The sequence below is a fragment of the Sturnira hondurensis genome, unplaced genomic scaffold (assembly GCF_014824575.4).
Source record: "Sturnira hondurensis isolate 20B ecotype Veracruz unplaced genomic scaffold, ASM1482457v3 Scaffold0007401, whole genome shotgun sequence".
Taxonomy (NCBI): domain Eukaryota; kingdom Metazoa; phylum Chordata; class Mammalia; order Chiroptera; family Phyllostomidae; genus Sturnira; species Sturnira hondurensis.
Window position 1 is genome coordinate 2487415 of NW_028080032.1, and position 18210 is coordinate 2505624.

The 18210-nt window shown below is 39.8% G+C and overlaps 1 protein-coding gene across 6 annotated transcripts in view; it reads right to left on the reverse strand.

Moving 5' to 3' along the window:
• Positions 1-484: 484 nt before the first annotated feature.
• PLCB4 (phospholipase C beta 4) overlaps positions 485-18210 on the reverse strand; it is a 386228-nt gene continuing 368502 nt past the window's right edge. For 4 of the 6 annotated variants that reach the window (XM_037051657.1, XM_037051659.1, XM_037051661.1 and 1 more), the window contains 8 exons: positions 17913-18028; positions 16546-16621; positions 14703-14878; positions 10856-10957; positions 7200-7257; positions 6729-6815; positions 3678-3714; positions 485-1523 (listed from right to left, as the gene is read on the reverse strand). In XM_037051657.1, coding sequence (XP_036907552.1) covers positions 1435-1523; positions 3678-3714; positions 6729-6815; positions 7200-7257; positions 10856-10957; positions 14703-14878; positions 16546-16621; positions 17913-18028 — 741 coding nt within the window. In that variant the 3' untranslated portion in view covers positions 485-1434. The remainder of the gene's footprint in view (positions 1524-3677; positions 3715-6728; positions 6816-7199; positions 7258-10855; positions 10958-14702; positions 14879-16545; positions 16622-17912; positions 18029-18210) is intronic. The other 2 variants (XM_037051658.1, XM_037051660.1) reach the window with 2 other exon arrangements.

Here is an 18210-nt window from a genome sequence, read left to right on the forward strand (position 1 = left end):
GTTTTCACTTTTTATTAGAGAAGTTGGAAGTTTAATTTCATTATTGATGGTAACATAATTTTTTCTGTTTTGTTCAGAGGAACACACAGAATCAATTTGTACAAGCATATACAACAATTCAGTTGGTGTTTTGTGTCCTAGCATCAGTAATCTGATTGCTTCCAGACTACGGGCGTTCCACGGGCTCCTCTCAGCTTTGGTGGACGGCTCAGTTTCCGTGGACAAGGTTTTCATGCGCTGTCTGCCACGCCGTTCACTACCGTAGGCTTACAGACCATGCAGATTAACACTGTAGCAAATTGTTTTTGTATTTGAACAGACATAAAAAGGTTATTTCCTGATATGAAATTCTGAAAATCTGCATAAATATTTTTGTGTAAAATTAAATTAGTTATGTATTTTTTTCTGAAACTAGAAGTTGAAGTATCAAGAATGCCCACATAATTCATATACACATATATATAGAGACTTTTTGTTATGCTAAAAGTCTTGAGAGTCAAATTATATTCTGTGCCATACATTTACTTAACCAGTATTGATTTGGCATTAGGTTAACTGTGTCTGTATGGATTAGTCTTAATTGGTGCTTGTGTATCATGCAAACATAGTTCTAGTATTCCTGTTTACTAATCTTGTCAGGTGGCAATACTTAGATGATTTTGCTCTATAACAGTGCAAGTTAGGAGTATAAATACTTTATACATGGTCACATTTACAAACGTTTGCCAATACCACTTCACAATCTTGAAGGTATAATAGTGAATTATAATATCTGGAATTGGCTGAAGCAATTCCTAGAAAGCAATGTCAGATGTAAACTTTCTTACACGTGCCTAACGGAGTTCTCCTTTGAGCACTGATGAGTTTTGGCACAGGTACACCATTCTAGTTTTCTATTGTTCTAATAATTTCCACAACTTTTACAGGAAGTTAGCTTCTATGGCATAGTAGAGACATGGCACTTATTGATGAGGTAACTTAGATGTAGAAAAATTCCGCAGAATTATTTGTCTAGCCAATCACCACTTCTGCTGATGAATTTGTGGACAGAGAATTTTTTCCTAGTGCATGCACTTGTTAAATTGCTAATGCACTATTTTTGCTGCAGCTCAAACTTGTCCTAATGCATCACAAAGCAGAGTTGTTAACACCAAGCTCATGTACTTGTGATGGTATTTTATAGCAAACATGTTTAAGCTGTATTATCAATGGTTACACTCTGCCTTACTGGAATGGTAATTTTTTTGAATTTGTAGTTACTTTTGGCAGGCCAAGAAAACTCAATATGTGAAGCAGAAGTACGTTAGTCTGTGGTTTGGGGTAACACCTTGTCTATACATAAAGGAGACCAACACAAAAGACACGACTTTCTTCCATGGACTCTGTGTTCAGAAGTTTGGGAGTGAGCTTTCAGTGCTGGGTGGTTTTGCTGCCTCAGTTCGTGTTCTGGAGTTTCATACTACTGTGGCTGGTCTGCGGTCCATCTCGGCTTCCAATTTCACCATCTGCTGCATCTCCTTCGCCTGTAACATCAGAAACATGGCCTTACATGTTGAAATCCTCGCCCGAAGGCACATAGCATCCCTGGCCTCTCTTGTCCTATAAATTTGATGCTGTCACTTTGTCCTTGCTATTCAAGGAGTGGTGCATGTCCCAGCAGAGTCAGCTTCACCTGAGACCTTGTGAGGAAGGCAGAATCAGGGATTCTAACCCAGACTGACTGAGTCAGAATCTGCAGCTTAATATGCTACTCAGGACATTCTTATCCACATTAAAGTTTGAGAAAAATGGCCTACACAGCGCTGCAAAAACCCTTTGAAAAGAGGCTGAGCCACTCACTTGATATTTAGGCTGCCATGTCAAAATGTTTGCTTGATTTAGTTTCTATAGATTGACATGTTACCCTGACTGTGTGTAGATTTTTTGATCCCTTTTAGAATAAGTACTGCATATGCACAATGTATTCACCAAAGAGCCTGAAATTTAATTAAAAGCCAATCCTTTGGAATTTAGCTGATGGAGACGTTTAGAAGGGAGGCTATCACATTGGTGTGGCTGGTGTATCCTGCAAAGAGAATATTCCAGAAATATGCAGGGTCCCCAGAATTCTACTGTCCAAACACTATCCCTACAGCTTTCATTTCCCTGGGGTAACTAATTCTTCGCCAGATACCCCAGGAAGTAGGCCATAGTGAGCTCAATTTCATGAACTGAGCCTGTCACTAAGACAACCAGATGGCTGGAGGTAGAAAGAGGGCAGTTGTGGGCCAGGTTCTGGTGACAAACAATTGCTTGGCAGTGTGGGGAAAAACAATTGGTTCCTTTCAACCTTTACTTTCCATCTGGACACTTTTGCCCAACCCAAGGCCTATATCCTTTGGAGGAATAAAGTACCCCTCTCCTCTTTTAGTGACCCCTCACTTTGAAATAAAAGGCTTCAGAATGGAGTCATGGATAGGTAAAAATAGAACTCAGAGGAGTGCCTGAAGTTCTTGGTGTTAATATTCATGTCTACTCAGCTATTCCAGCTACATGGAAAGTCAGCAGAAGTGTTTGGTTCACTCTGTGGATCATACTAGCAACATGTACATATCCCAAACAAAGGCCTGTTACAAGTCAGTTTAACCCATGGACCACATAGTAATTTTCTTATTTTTATTCTTAGATTGTGGATTTAAATTTCACTTTGTTGAGGATGGATACAATAATACCAAAGAATTATAGCTCTCTGCTTACATTTGGGATAGATGGTTTCCTCTACCCAGATATTTTTATGGCTGAAGTATAATAATACTCTAATAGAGAAATGAAAAAAATAAAGAAAAATATACAAACATGAAACTATGACAAACGGTATTCATAAAAGATGACAGTGAAACATTATCTGTAGTAAAAATTAAATATATTTTATGTTCAGTAAATAGTAATAAAGATTCCCTATGCATCTCTCTTTAGCATTTCAAGATGAATTGAACCCAGTTGAGAAGGAAGAACCATAGGACACTAAAAAATTATTCCAAGAGCAGGTGACCATTTATTCCCAGTGGCCAAGGACAATTCCAGCCTATGCCTACAGTCCTGGCAATTATGGACAGCACCCCCTTGTGTTCTCAAACTATAAATCACATGGTCACCTTACTTATGAGGGGTGATTGAAGTTCTTGGCAGACTGGATCTAGCAGAAAGCATAACAAAAGTCACTGTAGAATGACATCATATTATACAATATTCCTGCACACAGACCATAAACTCTCTGTGATTAAAAACCACCAATGAACTTTTAGTGGGGCGCATGAAAAATTCACTGCGGCCATGTGAGTGTGTGGGAAGGCTCCGACTCTGACCCAGACTCAGCTGTGGTAGGTCTGAAAGACAGCATTCCACCGGTATTCTCCATGTCGGAGTGTCTTCCCTAGCCTGACTTGAGTTTCCCAGGTCTGCAATTGGAAATGCTGCTAAAACTCCACCAGAAATAATTACTTAAAGATTCTGGGCATTTCCGTTGGAACATGACATCAGAAACCCAAGCATGAAATAATCAAGTTTTTAAATCCAAACCCTTGAGACAGTAATTCGTTTACGACCAGATGTGAATCACAAATGTTTAAACTACCCCGAGAACACTGAGGTGGTTGAGAAGGAAAGCAATGTCTTGCTTATCAGAGTTTGGGTCCTACCTTGAGTTTGGGACACTGCATGACAGGATTTCAAAAGCTGTTTGTACAAAAATAGTAATGTCAAAATTGAGTCATACATATAAAACAAAGAAAATAAATGAGTACTGAGGTGAATTTGAGAAATGAATGCAAAAACCATATACAGAAAAGCAAAAGGCTAAGAATAAAACATGTATACAACCATCAGTGACAAACTTTCCCCGAGCTGATCTCAACAGAAAAAAAGAACAAAACAAACAACCGATGCCTGTTAACCCAGCCTGCACCCCTCTTCTGCGGTGGTGAGTGGGGAACCCTCCCAGCAGCAAGATCCCTCACTCCTCCTTATTGAATGATAAGATTCATGAAAAACCGATCCTTAAAACTTGGGCGTGAGAATAGTGGAGCTGCTAATGTTTGAAATGGTACATGTTACGATGGGGGTGAGAGACCACGGGTCTGGGAGGCCTGTGGGAAAACGTAAACAGAAACATGGAGTCTTAAATCAGTGGTTGGCTGACTGAGTAGATAAGGCTGTGAGGTGGCTTAAAAAGAACTCACGAGCTGGGATCCAGAATTGGGCCCAAAATATATTGAACTGTGAGTTGTTTTGGCTACTGCCCTCAACACTGGTCTAGCTAATCGAGTAGATGCACCCCATGCTTTGGTTTGGGGGGACAGGGAGAGTTTATAACAGCAGGGTCACAGGGAAGCAGTGAGAAACCTGAAAGGGAGATGCTATGGGAGAATGTTAAAACCCATTTATCTTTGGCTTAGAAGCAGAAAGGGTTTAGGGCCCAACGACGGTTGGGCAGATTATTATAAACAGTTGGGGTTGTCTGGAGACAGGAAACTGTTTCCTGCCGATGAAAGGTTTCACTGATTACAAAGGGAGCCCTCCTACCTTGTTCCAGACCTTGTCTCCTGAGGGAAAAGAACTGACTCACTGTTTGTACCTCTTGCACTGTGCCTATGACCGTGGTGAAGCACACTGAGTAACTGAATGGAGGGCCAAAAGACACACTGGAAAGATGTGACTGAATTTGTTATGGACTAGGCCATATTTGTAAAGCAAAGTTTAACACAGAAATTCAAGCCCAAATTCCACTTCTGTCAGAAGCATCAATATATCTCGAATTTCTTTTCATTGAATTTAATTAAATCTCCACCAAACCTTAAGCCTTCTCTTGTTCTGTGCTTTCCTAAGCTTCTGTGACTCAAAGTGTCAGTTGTGGGTGGTAGACATTACTTATGATATATTAAAAAGCATTATAGGAATTTTTGGGAAAAGCCACTATGCTTTCAATATGATCCAATCAACACAGCTACTACAAATTCAATATTTTAATGGCAGAACTTTGGTGTGGTTTGAATTATCCATGTATTCGGAGAAAAGCTCAAAGTTGTTTTTTTTTTAAATGTACTTTAGCTCGGAAACCAGAAACACTTGGTAAGTGTATTACCTAGCCCTGAAAATCTCCACTATTGTAGTGATGGGTAATTTTTAGCACATTTACATTCTTTAGTCAAACTTGTTGCTAAGCAACCCAATGATTTCTAAGTAGTTTCTTAATTTAGTTAACTGAAACACACTGTGCCTTACCGTCATTGTCCCTTCTTCTAAGGCATCCTTCCTGATCCCCACCAGCCCTGAATTACTCAGGTAGATTCTAATGCTTTGGAGATGGTGGCTTTACCCTCATGCATAATCCCCGTCCCCACTCCCCAAGGAAAACTTCCTGAGGAGTGCTTTAAGGGGAAAAAACACAAACTAGGTAATCTGTACCAGAACGGGATATATCTATGAGTTGGTCAATTGACTTGGGCCCATGGGACAATAAACATGTGTTGTCCCCCTTGACGCTCTGTGGTCTATTCATGAATAGGAGCATTTAGCTAAAAGGAGACGTGAAACAGCTCAGAAGCATGTTCATGAATAAACCTCCTGTCCCCAAAAGGTAAAGAACCTGAAACCAGAAGATGGATTTGTTTGTTAACCAACTGCAATACCAAAAAGAAAGATGTAATGGTTTTATTTTACTTTCTTAAAGGTACATTTTAATATAATTCCTGCTTAAGTGTTTGTTAATGGGGGCCATTTACTCTGAAAAAATGTACCTTAAATGGGGTCACTTTAAAGATGGGAGGAAACAGGAAAGAGCAAGGTAGTGAAAGTAATTTCATAAAAACGTCTTTATAGTTTTTGACAGAAGTAAATTACCTACAAATAAAAACTTCTAAACAAGCTACACCTGAACAGTAAAGTCTGAACTGAGACAGACTGAAACTTAAACTGCTGTGGAGGGTCATTTTCCCATATAAGCTACAGGTATTTCTATCAAACTGAACTGAGACTGTAGACGGCTGATGGGCTGTAGCCCATTGGGATGGAGCCCCTCTGTGCTATGCTTAAAGTAAACATACACGTATCTCAGGGTTAGCATATGCCTGAGAGCCTACAAACAGCTGGATTTCGGATAACTTTTTATGTGTGTGAACTTCTCCACCTGGTGTTCTGCCTTGCCGGAAAAGCACCAGCAATACGGCATCCACTCACGGCAAGTGGTTTGTGGAGTTATGGCCGCTCAGGCCCCTTGCTCTCACTTGTAAGCTTTAAGAAGGCTTGCAACTTCATTTTTTGGTTGTGGTTAACAATGGGTAGTTTCTGTCATTGGCTTTTGAACATATCACCTGCCTCTAGGTGGCAACTTATAAAATTCCAAATAAAATTAGAAAATAATTTGTAACCTCTGTTTTGTCCTCCTCTCAGCAATGTTATTCTTAGAATCTCCATAGTCTATTCAAATAATGACCTTTGATTCTTCCCCCCACAATATCGCCCCCCCCGCCCCCCTCCCCCCCCAGTCACATTCCTCTCTCACTTCAAAAAAGAATACTTTCTGCTCTTGTTGGATGAGATGGGGCAAAGACAGGAGGAGGCACCGTTTTCCCAGCCACCTTCCCACGCTCCTACTCAGGCAGGGACTTTAGCGGAGGGGTCTCTGTGGGCCTTGTGGTGTTTGACTCCCAAAGTGGCTGCCTATGTCTTTTTACTCTTTTTAGGTGAAATACCTGCTCATTCTGCTTCTCTAGGAATTCTAGGTGTTCAAGCTGGACTTTTTTCAACTGATCCATTTCTTTGGACTGTTTCATTGCGAGCTGCAAAATAAAAAAAAATTCTGATAAACTTTGCACTGTAATCTTAAAACTTATGAATGAAAGATGACTAGCAAGTTTACAATTTAAGTGAGAGATACTACTTTTTAGAAAACAGTCTGAAAATTGGGAAAGTTTAGATCCATACTTTTACTGGAAAAATCTTCCCTGCTGAAATTTAGAAAATGATATTGTAGTTATGCATTTTTACATAAAATGGCTCCAAATAATTACTTTAAGGACTTTAGGAAATGATTATTTTAGCTTTCAGGGTATAGAGAAGCTAGAATGTTTAATGCACAAAAAAATCAAATTAGGCAAATTAGTTAAAAGTCTGATATCTAAGCATGGGTTTTTATTTATCATTTTTTAAGCAAAAATACTTACTCTCTTTCTTTCTTCCAGAAACTTTTTAGTGTTGCTGCTGTTTAACTCCCTGACTCGCCTAAAAGTAATAGGTACAAATAATTGTTGTTACAACATCAAATGGAATTAACATAATGTTAAATAAAAAAGAGTCATATTCCATTGAATTATCTGAGTAGAATCATCTTCCTTTTCCTAATTTTTATTGTGGAATTTTGAAACATGAAATGAACAGAGAAAAAAAACCCAACTGTGTACCCATCACCCAGGTTAGTCAGTATTAATGTTTTGCCACGTTTTCTCACATTTTCAAGGAAAATAGTGTGACAGATGTAACCAACACCCTCTTTGTATGTCTTCCTGATTCCATTTCTCTCCTTTCTCTCTCCAGACATGACCACTCCTGTGAGTGTGTTATGGACCATTTCTAACAAGCTTCCAGGCGACGCTGCTGTGGTGGTGCGTACTGTTTTGTGTTTTCTACATTTACCTAAATGGTAATACATTTGTTTTTCTTTCTATAACTTATCACTTAGCCAGCCTTGTGTTTTAGAGATACAGCTGTTTCAAACTCATCCCTTATTTTCATCTGCTATATGAATATTTTCCATTTATGAATAGACTACAATATTTCTATTTGCCTTTAATAAAAAATAGGTCATTTGTGAACAATGCAGCAATGATCTGGTGTATAGGGCCTGTAAGGCTTGGTACATTAAGTGCGTGTTGCCTAAATAAGTGAACAAAGTGTCGGGCACATCTTCCTGTGCATCCAGGAAAAGGTTTCTCTAGGGCAGATACCCAAGACTTGCAGGTTGGTAGGAAATGAGTAACTTCATCCTTGCTCTAAAGCAATGGTCCCAAATTACACTCCCACCCAGTGTCTGGGAGCTAATCTCTGCCATGTCTTTGCCCACTGCAGGTACCATCAGACATTTACTTTTCTGTCAGTTTGTTGGTGCTGTGAAATGGCATCACGCTGCTATTTTACCCTGCACTTCTCTGCTTACAGGTGAGATGGAGTGTCTTTCAGGACTGAACCAACCTATAACTAATTGGATTTCTGAAATAGTTACAGGTCTATTCAGGTTTTCTCCTTTTCCAGTCAGTTTTGATATTTTTATTTTTTAAAAAAATTGTCCAGTTTATCCGTTTCCAAATTAATTGGTAGTAGCATTTACCCTTTTCATTCTAATATTACTTATCTGTGTTTGCTCTCTTCTTCATCAGTCTTGCTGGAGGTTCACTGATTTAATTATTTTTTCAAATAATAAGCTTCTGTTTTGCTCATACTATCTATTGCCTTTCATTTTCTATTTTAATACTTTCTATTTTTTATTTATTATTTCTTCCCATCTGAGTTGTTTGGGTTCACTCTGCTTTTCTAATTTTCTAACCTCTTTGAGTGTTTGGCTCATTAATATTCATTTCTTTTTAAAAATGTGTACATCTAGGCTATAATTTCACTTTAAATATCACTTTAGCTACCTTTTTTTTGTTGTGGTGACAACATTTAACATCTATTCTCTTAGTAACTTTCAAGTACATAATACAGTATTGTTAAGTATAGTCACCATGCTGGATAGAGCTCCCCAGAACTTATTTGACTTATAACTGGAAGTTTCTACTGTTTAACTATCATGTCCTCATCCCACCGCCTTCTACCCCAGGAACCACCATTCTACTGTTTCTATGAGTTTGACATTTTTTAGATTCCACTTATAAGTGGATTATGGAATATTTGTCTTTCTCTGTCTGATTTCACTTAGCATAATGTTGTCAAGGTCCACCCATGTTGTTGCAAATTTTCAGCACTGCCATCTTTTTTTAATGGCTAAATTATAAAATTTGGCCCATTGATCCACTGATGGACACTTTGGTTGTTTCCCCGTCTTGGTTATTGAGAATAATGCTGTAAAGAACAGAGGATGCAGATATCTCCTTCCAGAGAGTGATTTCATTTCCTTTGGATACATACCCTTAAGTGGGGCTGCTGGACCATATGGGAGTTCTTTTTTTATCTATTTTTTATCCTCACCTGAGGACATTTCTTCATTACTTTTAGAGAGAGGGGAAAGGATAAAGGAAGGGAGAGAAACATTGGTGTGAGAGAGAAGCATCCATTGCTTGCCTCCCATGTGCACCAAGACTGGGGATTGTATGCACGTGGAATGGGAATGGAACCTGCAACCTTTTGGTTACAGGACGACGCTCCAACCAACTGAGTCACACAGGTCAAGCTAAGTTTTAATTTTTTTTGAGGGACCTCCATATTCTTTTCCATAGTGGCTGGTTGTACATTGACGTTCCCATCAACAGTGCACAGAGTTCCCTTTTCTCCATGTGTTTGCCAATACTTGTTTGTTGATTTATTGATGATGGCCATTCTAATGAATGTGAGGTAATATCTCACTGTGGTTTTGATTTGCATTTTCCTGATGATTAGTGATGCTGAGCACATTTTCATGCACCCATTTGCTATCTGTATATCATTTTTGGAAAAAATGTCTCTTTAGGTCCTCTATTTTTCAATTGAATTATTTATTTCTTTTGTTATTGATTTCTGTGAGCTCCTTATATTTTTGGATATAACCCCTTACCTGATAGATAGTTTACACATATTTTCTTCCATTCTGTAGGTTGCTTCGTGTTGGTGATTGTTTCTTTTTCTGTGCACTTTAGCTACCTTCTACACGTGAATAAATTGTGCTTGTATTGTCAGTCAGTTATACATACCATGTAATTTCTGTTGAACTGTCTTCTTTGACCCAAGAATAAAAGTGCTTTTCACCTTCTATATGTCTCTTAGCTTCCTGATGATAATTTTTTTATTGTTTTTTATGTGTCTTTATAGAAATAGTAAAAATTAAAATTAAAATAAAAATTCATAATCAGAGAGCTAAGAAAGACATATAGAAGATAAGCATTTGGCACAGAAAAACTGCTTTCTAAAATGACCAGCCATTTGCATGTGTTTTAGAACCACCCGGATATACAGTTATGATGAATATGTAAATAAGTCAGAGTTAGAAAATTAAATAAAGAACTTTGCTAATTAGGTTACTAGTGACTCAGAATCTACCATAATTTAAGAACTGGGGTTCCAGAGCTATCGGTTCCCTGTCTGGGTCCCATGACTACAGGCTGCTACCATTGTGCGGCTTTGGTTCCACACCACAGCAATAAAGTGGGCATCACAGTAACGTGAGTGGTAATCTTTTTTGGTGGAGGGTCTTGTCTTCGATTTTTAAAGCATATGACATATGTGAAGCAAAATAAAGTGAAGCATGAGCCAAGATACTCTCGGCCCAAAGAGACACATCTACGGTGTACTCCAGACACATCCGTGTGTACTCCAGAGCTGGGGGTCAGGCTGCAAAGAAGGTCCAGCTGAGACCAGTTCCTTGCTCAGCCCCCTTCCCTGGCCCCCTCCTGCTCCCAAGTTTGTTTGTAAATGAACACACGTATATTGAATGTAAATTCAATATGTTACTGGTTGTAGTAAACAATCAGGAAATGACTGCCCTGTAGTAGTAATACATCTTGTAGTAGAAGTCTCAGCCAAACTCACCAGGGTTTTAATATCTCCAATGTGAGTATGTGTGTCCAGACACATAAATGTTAAGCCTATGTCTTCAAGTCAATGCTACACTCTCACAGAGAACATTCTCACTTACCTTTCCCGTTCTGCTTTGTTCTTGATAGATTTATCTTGGCTGATGGCTTTGCTGTTTTCCATAGAAATCTTAGCCTGGTGCGCTCTCATTTCCTTGCTTTCCCTATTAGTAAAAATAAGCAAACAGGGAGAGGGGGAATAGGCATTAGTGTTTAATGGGTGCAGGGGTTCAGTTGGAAAAGATGAAAAAGTTCTGGAGGTGAATGGTGATGATGGCTTAAAAATGGTTAAAATGGGAAGTTTTATGTTATAGGTGGGGCTTTATTCCACATGTAACACTAGGACTAAGTTCAGTTTTGTTTTCATTATAGAAATCTTTGAGTTACTTCACACCTGGTCGGGAAAGAGGGAAGGAGCCCAAGTTCATGAGCATCCTTCTGTCTGAGTGTAATGGGTCACCTAGTGAGGAAGTGACAGTGATGGACTGGGAAGAAGAGCCATTCTGTTTGTCTATAAAATACAAGAACTTTCCAGCTTTGCCCTAATACTTGCCCCCTTTGGGGGGATCAAATGGCCTGAAAGAGTGAGAGAGAATGTTCCTGCCCTCACAGGTGACCTTTCTGTTTGCTGACAGCCTGTGGAAATAAAGGGAACTAAATGGTTTCTTTCTTTTTCTTTTTTAAAAATTTTATTTATTTATTTTCAGAGAGAGTGGAAGGGAAGCAGAAAGAGGGAGAGAAATATCAATGTGTGGTTGCCTCTCATGCACTCCCTACTGGGTAGCTGGACTGCGATCCAGGCATGCACCCTGACTGGGAATGGAATTGGTGACCCTTTGGTTCACAGCCTGCACTCAATCCACTGAGCTACACCAGCCACAGCTAAATGATTTCAAATAAGCACAGGAAATAGGAAATAAAAGATGTCTACAGGCAACTGATCACTATGTGTGTGAATGCATATGTACCCATGACAAAGACTCATATCTGCAGATTACTTATGTGCACATTAAAGGCATACAACTTAGAATACAAAAGTAGTATTATCAACAAAGATTTTTTTTCTGGAACCTATGGACATCTCCTTGAAGCACACCCTGAAAACTAGTTACCAGGAAGTCAAATTGCCAAAACAATGTGTGCTCATCAAAGGCATGGAAAACAACCCAACTGTCCACCAAAGGATGAATGAATGAAGATGATGTCGCAGATGTGTCCACATATAGATATAGACAAGAAAAAACACTAGTCAGCCATAAAAAACCCTGAAATATCGCCATTAGCAACAACATGGATGACTCTTAAAAGTATCATGTTAAGTGAAATAAATTGAAAAAAAATGGACAAAGCCATATGATTTTGTCCAACCAACCAACCAACTGGGCCACCCAGCCAAGGCAGCTGACCATTTTTCTACGCATTCATTTAACACTCACCAACAACCAAATGCCGCTGATAAGTGTTCAGAAGGCAAGACTGATGAACCAAGAACAAGAGCTGTGCCAGTGAAAATGACACGAGCACAAGGTACTTGAGAACTAGCTTAACGTTGCTGTTGCTGTGAAAAAAACACCCCTGCCACAGACTTATTTTGTCGGGTAAGTTAGTAAGTAGGTGTGGTCTCTTGGAATGACTTCTGAACTAATGCAAAAATTAGTTTATTTTGTTTTTTCTTTGAATGATGCCTACCATTGCAGGCTACACAGTTTTTTAAATTCAACTACAAAATTCTTTATTCAACTACAAAGAAGATTATAAACAGTTCCTTATTCTGTGAAGTGTCTTCAAATAAGGGCAGACACCTGAAACCTGGCACTGCAGCAATGGCCCAAGGCAGAGTGATGAACAGAAAGGGAAAAAAGGAAAGACAACTTCTGACCCTACACAATGGAACAGAATACAGTTGACCCCTGAACAACACAGGAATTAAGGGTGCCAATCCGTGCACAATCTACACATAACTTTTGACTCCCCCAAATGTCACTACTAATAGTCTACTTTGAGTGAAAGCCTCACTTGTAACGTAAACAGACAATTAACACGTTTCACATATTGCATGTATTATCTGCTGCACTCTTACAATAAAGTTAGAGAAAATAAAATGTTAAGAAAATTGTAAGAGAAAATAGATTTTCAATAAATACAGAATGTATTTATTGAAAAAAATCCACTTATAAGTGGACCCATGCAGTTCAAACCCATGTTGTTTAAAGGTCAGCAGTACTATAAAATGGGCACGGTATAGAACACTAACCCATAGGCCCTTAGTTGTCTTGAATGAGAATCGGAAACTTTGCCGGAAACACCTCATACTCTTATGTCTGCATCTATCCCTCTGAAATAAGGTGGAGAATTTGGGAATGTAATCAGATGAGCTAGCATTTAAAAAGTTTCTTGTTTGATTTATTTGTATAACGCTTCTATTTTCTACTCTTTTGTGTGTATTAATAGACCCTAACTGTGGCATAGAGTGGGCACCGAGGGAGGAGCAAGCTTCGACAAAGCTATAATCTATAGAAGTAACTGACACAGACCTTCTTCTTGGTGTGTGTTTGTGGGGGTGGGGGTCTAGCTCCTCATTTGCAGGTAGTTTACATGTAATGTTCAGTTTTCTGAAGCAGGGAGGGGTCCAAATAAACTGGTTCTTCATAGGTGTTTCTTGATCAGGGCTGTCTTTCTAAAACCCACAGAAGTCCTGTTGGGAACCACTCTGCCTGGTTTCAGGAGTTGTAACTGCCCCCCAGGGCTAAGGCTGAGTGAGCGACCTCCGGAATGTGAGCCACTAAAGAGATAAAACTTGTCTCCTGCCCCTAATGCTTGGTCAGTTAGTCTATGATGGGCACGACCCCTCAGAGGAGGGGCAACCTAAGCCAGATACCATCACTTAGGAGACCATGAGGGAAGGACTGTGGGGAGCACTGCAACAAAGAGGGAGTGATGGACCCTCCCCCCCACCCCCAGCTATTCTGACATAGCCCAAGTCCCCATTTCCATCTGGGAGAAGTGCTTCCTGGCTCTAATCCACTTAAGCCTAAAAACCTAGGATGGGAAAGGCGGTGTAGCCCTTTGCCATTTAGGGCTAGAGAGGGATCCGGGGTGATTAGGCCTAAGAAAGAATATGTAAAATCCTGTAAAACCTGCTTTGTTTAGAATGCTCTCATTTAAATAATAAGGGTCCAAGCAAGAAGTTTGTTCCTCAAAGTTTTATGACTCTTTAGTTATCTAACCCTGACTGAGAATAAGCCCTCACAGTTCTCTGAATGCTACCTATTGTTTGATCCTTCCCTGTATTCTTGTGCAAACAAACCCAACAAAAGCCCATTGAGGAAAAGGTTCTTGGCCTTTCTCCTCTGAGCGATTGGCCACCTCTCCTTCCCAAGCAGATCATGTCTTGGTAGTTTCACTTTCATCCATGGTGGATGGGGGGACTTTGAAGGCAAAGTTAGCCCCACAAAGTCCTAACAATGTAAGAAGGGTCTGTCCTTTTTTAGCCATGGGGTGATCATAACTAATCACTCTGGGAACTCCACGGGTTGGTCTTTGTCTCCTTCGGTTTCTTTTCTTCTTAAGAGACTCCAGATCACTTTTCAAAGGCCACCATGGAGGCAGCAGTGCTCTTTTGGGCTAGATGTTCTTTGTCCTGTGATACTTTTTTTCTTACAATGTATCATACACCACTTGTAATTTGACTTAGTTTTCCATGTGAGTGTTAATATTCCAACAACACATGTAAGCCATTGGATGGCAGAGGCCTTTCTTGTAATTCTTCCTGATCACATCAATCATATGAGATGATACACATGAAAGCTCAATATTACATGGTATTTCACGTACTGCCTCAGCTCACACATGCAAAATTACTATTCTTTAACACTAGGTGCTCCTTCTGGAGATGACTAACTCTCTTACCTGTCATGGGAAAGTTTCAGCTGCTGGGTTTGCTGCTCGTGGGCGTTGATCAGGAGCTTTCTCAGCAGCTCGCACTGCTGGCTCAGGTGCAGGTCCCGGATTTCCTGCTCCTCCGCGCTGTGCGTGTTGATCATCTCTGACCACTCTTTTGTGTGCTGCGCCACAATCTCCTTGACCTGTGCAGGGGAAAGGGGGTGGTGCCACCTGCACTGCTCATACTTCAGGTAGAAATATTACTCATGCACTTTAGAGCCCTCCCAGCAATTTACTCAGTGAATTGGTGGATACCTATGACCTGCAAAACATATGTACTAAGCAATGGGAGTCGGGAAGTCATAAGTTTATTTTTCAAAAAATCAACCACTTTGGCTCTAAATATTCAGTGATGACCCATTATCTCATTGCCTAACTTTGCCTAAATTCCTTTACCATTTCTACCAGCATGCTCTTTACCACCTCATGCTCTTCCGGTTTCACTTCCACCATGCCGCAGGTCTAGAGGGGTGGGTTCTCTTGTTCCTGGGTCATGACTTACTGTGTCAACCGGACAGATGTGGTATCAATGCACTCTGCAATGGGGTTATACAGTTCCTCTTATCCAGAGCTAGAGTCCATTTCTCCACCTCCTCAAAGCTGGCTGACATCGGGACTGGCTTTTGTCATGAACCAGCAGCAAATGTGATGCCTGCAGAGGCTTGGAAAGCACTTGCCCTTCTGCTCTATCTGGAACCCCAAGGCTGCCCTGTGACTGAGCCTGTGCCAATCCACTGGTGGCTGAGAGTTCATACAGGAAAAAGCAGCCAGCAGCCAATAGACATCTGAGAAAGGCCATCACATCCACCTCACTGTAGACACATGAGTGAGCCTAGCTGAAGTAGTAGAAAAACCACCCACTTGAGTACAGCCCAAATCTCTGACCTCCTGAATTGTGAGCTAACAAATGGTAGTTGTCTTAAGCCGCTACATTTTGGCATGACTTATTGTGCAGCAAAAGCTAACTGATAGTGGCCAAGGTTTTTATAATACTTTTCTAGTTATGTAAAGCATCTAAAGTTAAGAAAGAATGGGGAAAAACTCTCAACGACCATGGCTTACTGCTTCCATAGACTTCCTGGTAGAGAAAGCACAAACTACATGGCTCCCAGGAGAACTTCAACTTGACCAGTATGGCTGGCCCACATATACAGCAGGTCCCTGGGCTGACGACAGGACTGCATGTAGACATATGGAGGCCTGATGGTTGGACCAAGAGCTGTAGTTGGGAGCTTTCTTTAAGGGTTCTTTTTCTTTTACAACTATTATCATTGGAAGAATTATTTGTTCTCAACTGGAACTTAGCATTCACTTCTCCAAATGTCCACAAACTTAGTTAATTTAGGTCTCCTAAACTGCTATTTTGTCTCTTTGAGGAAATACAAGCAAATATGCTTATCTCCTGGAATATCAACTCTTCATTTGCTTCTTATCACAAACTTCCACAGCAAAGTTAGGATGGAGTATCAGCTAGTCAGTCCCCGAGCTGTGTGGTTTCCTGTCCTACGTTTAATGCTACTTCTATAGGGAAGCATATTCTGTTATTTTATACAGTATTCCCTTTCAGTGTATCATTTGTTTCACTTGATGTCTCTGAGACAGAACAAACATTGTTAGCATATTTTTACAGGTGAAGGAAAAGGTATTCCATGAAATGGTTTTTCTCTAAGCCGGTAAGCCTGGGGCCTAGACCCTTTCACTTCCCACACTAGTCCAGGTTAGTGTTATTTATGATTTATACTAGGTACCTTTGAAAGAATTACAAAGTATATTCTGCAAGTTGCTGCTGTAAAAATAGACATTTTCTTACCTTGGATTTGTGATCTGATGTCAGTGTCTGAATTTTAATTTCTGTTTCTTTTTTCATTTCAAGACAATTACTTCCCCTGAAAATGGAAAATCGCAAATGCATTCCAGACGTTAGATATCTTCCCATTCCCATGGGCCTTTGCTACAAAGCTTTCTGATGAAGACAATTTGTTCATCAGACATGGGATGCCATGGCTCATTGGGCAGCATCAATTTTTCTAGTAATAGATGCATATCTAACAAAATTCTATATCGTGATTACCCAATTCAACCACTATACAAAGAGACACTTCAGAGCTAACAACTATTTCATTGTTAGGGGTTTGTTGTCAGAGTTTCCATTTTGGTTCCTGCTTTTCTTCGAGCCATGTTTCATTTATTCAATAAAATATTATTTGGGATAAAAACTAGAAAATAGGTCCTCAGCCTTGAAGTGAATTGTTAATTCTCCCATTTTGGTTGCAAAGCCAGATTTTTGTCTTTGACACACGCCAGTAAGGGAGAAAATAGCATTTCTTGGCATCATAGAGTGATTTGTGCATTTTATTCTATTCTGATTAGAAAATGTATACCAGGAAATTGCCCAGCAACTATTACTGCTTCTTTCTGACATTATTTGTTTTCCTTTTTGGAATATCCGTATCATTGCAAAACCAGAACAGGTTCTGGGTTTCTATCTCCAGCACCTGTGCTCTGATTTATTGTGGTTGAGGTCAGAATGCTTCACCATATTATTCATTGAGAGGGTCTCTGAGAGATGCATTATTCTGAAAAAAATGCTAGGCAGCTCATCAAATCTGTTACTTCTCAGTGGCTGGTACTGAGTGTGTTTCTCTTCTCACTTGTTATTCACTGAGCTTGCAGCACTAGAGAGACATTCTTGCTTAATTCTAGAGAAAAAATCTTTCACAGTAAATGCAATGGTCAATTTTATTCAACAGTCTTTTCTGTGGCACCAGCTAAGAAGTCTTGAAATGTTAAAAATCAAAAATTGCATTTTTGATGCACCAACCTTATTTATTTTCTGGCTATGCAAAGTGATTTTTGTAATTTCAAATTTTCTCAGCTTTAGCTTGTCCTCCCCCTACCACACTCACCTTCAAGATAACTGAGTGGCAAATGCATGAGAGACATAGTTACTCTGTCATTAACCAACAGCTATAGAACTTAAACAAAGTTCCTCTTTTGACTTTAATCATTCCCTTTAGCTGAATGAACCTCTTATTTTCCAGGTATAATTTTTAATGATGAAACAGAGTTAGAACTAAGTTCTTCCTTGGTTTTAATGGGCAGCTAAACTGTGAGGAAAAAAAAGAAGACAAAATACAAAGAGGCAAAAGGCTTCCAGAAGGAAATAAATAGTATTACCCTTTCTTCTTCATTGCCTTCTCCAGGATTTTTTCATGAGTCGACTTCTCTTTGTCATACTGTGCTACAATTTTGTCCACTTGTGTGCAGTGTAACTTCTGCATGGTACTGTGCTCCTGAGCAAGAAGAATTTGCAGTTACAAGCTGGACCCTCAGCATGGCTGATACACTGCACCCTACCTGTGGCTGGAACAATTTTCACCAGCTTTCCCAGAGCTTGGTTTGGAAATTAAAGAGTGACTGTGTCTGGGAACTGGAATAACTTCCAATGTCACATCCAACATACAAGTCTTTTGTA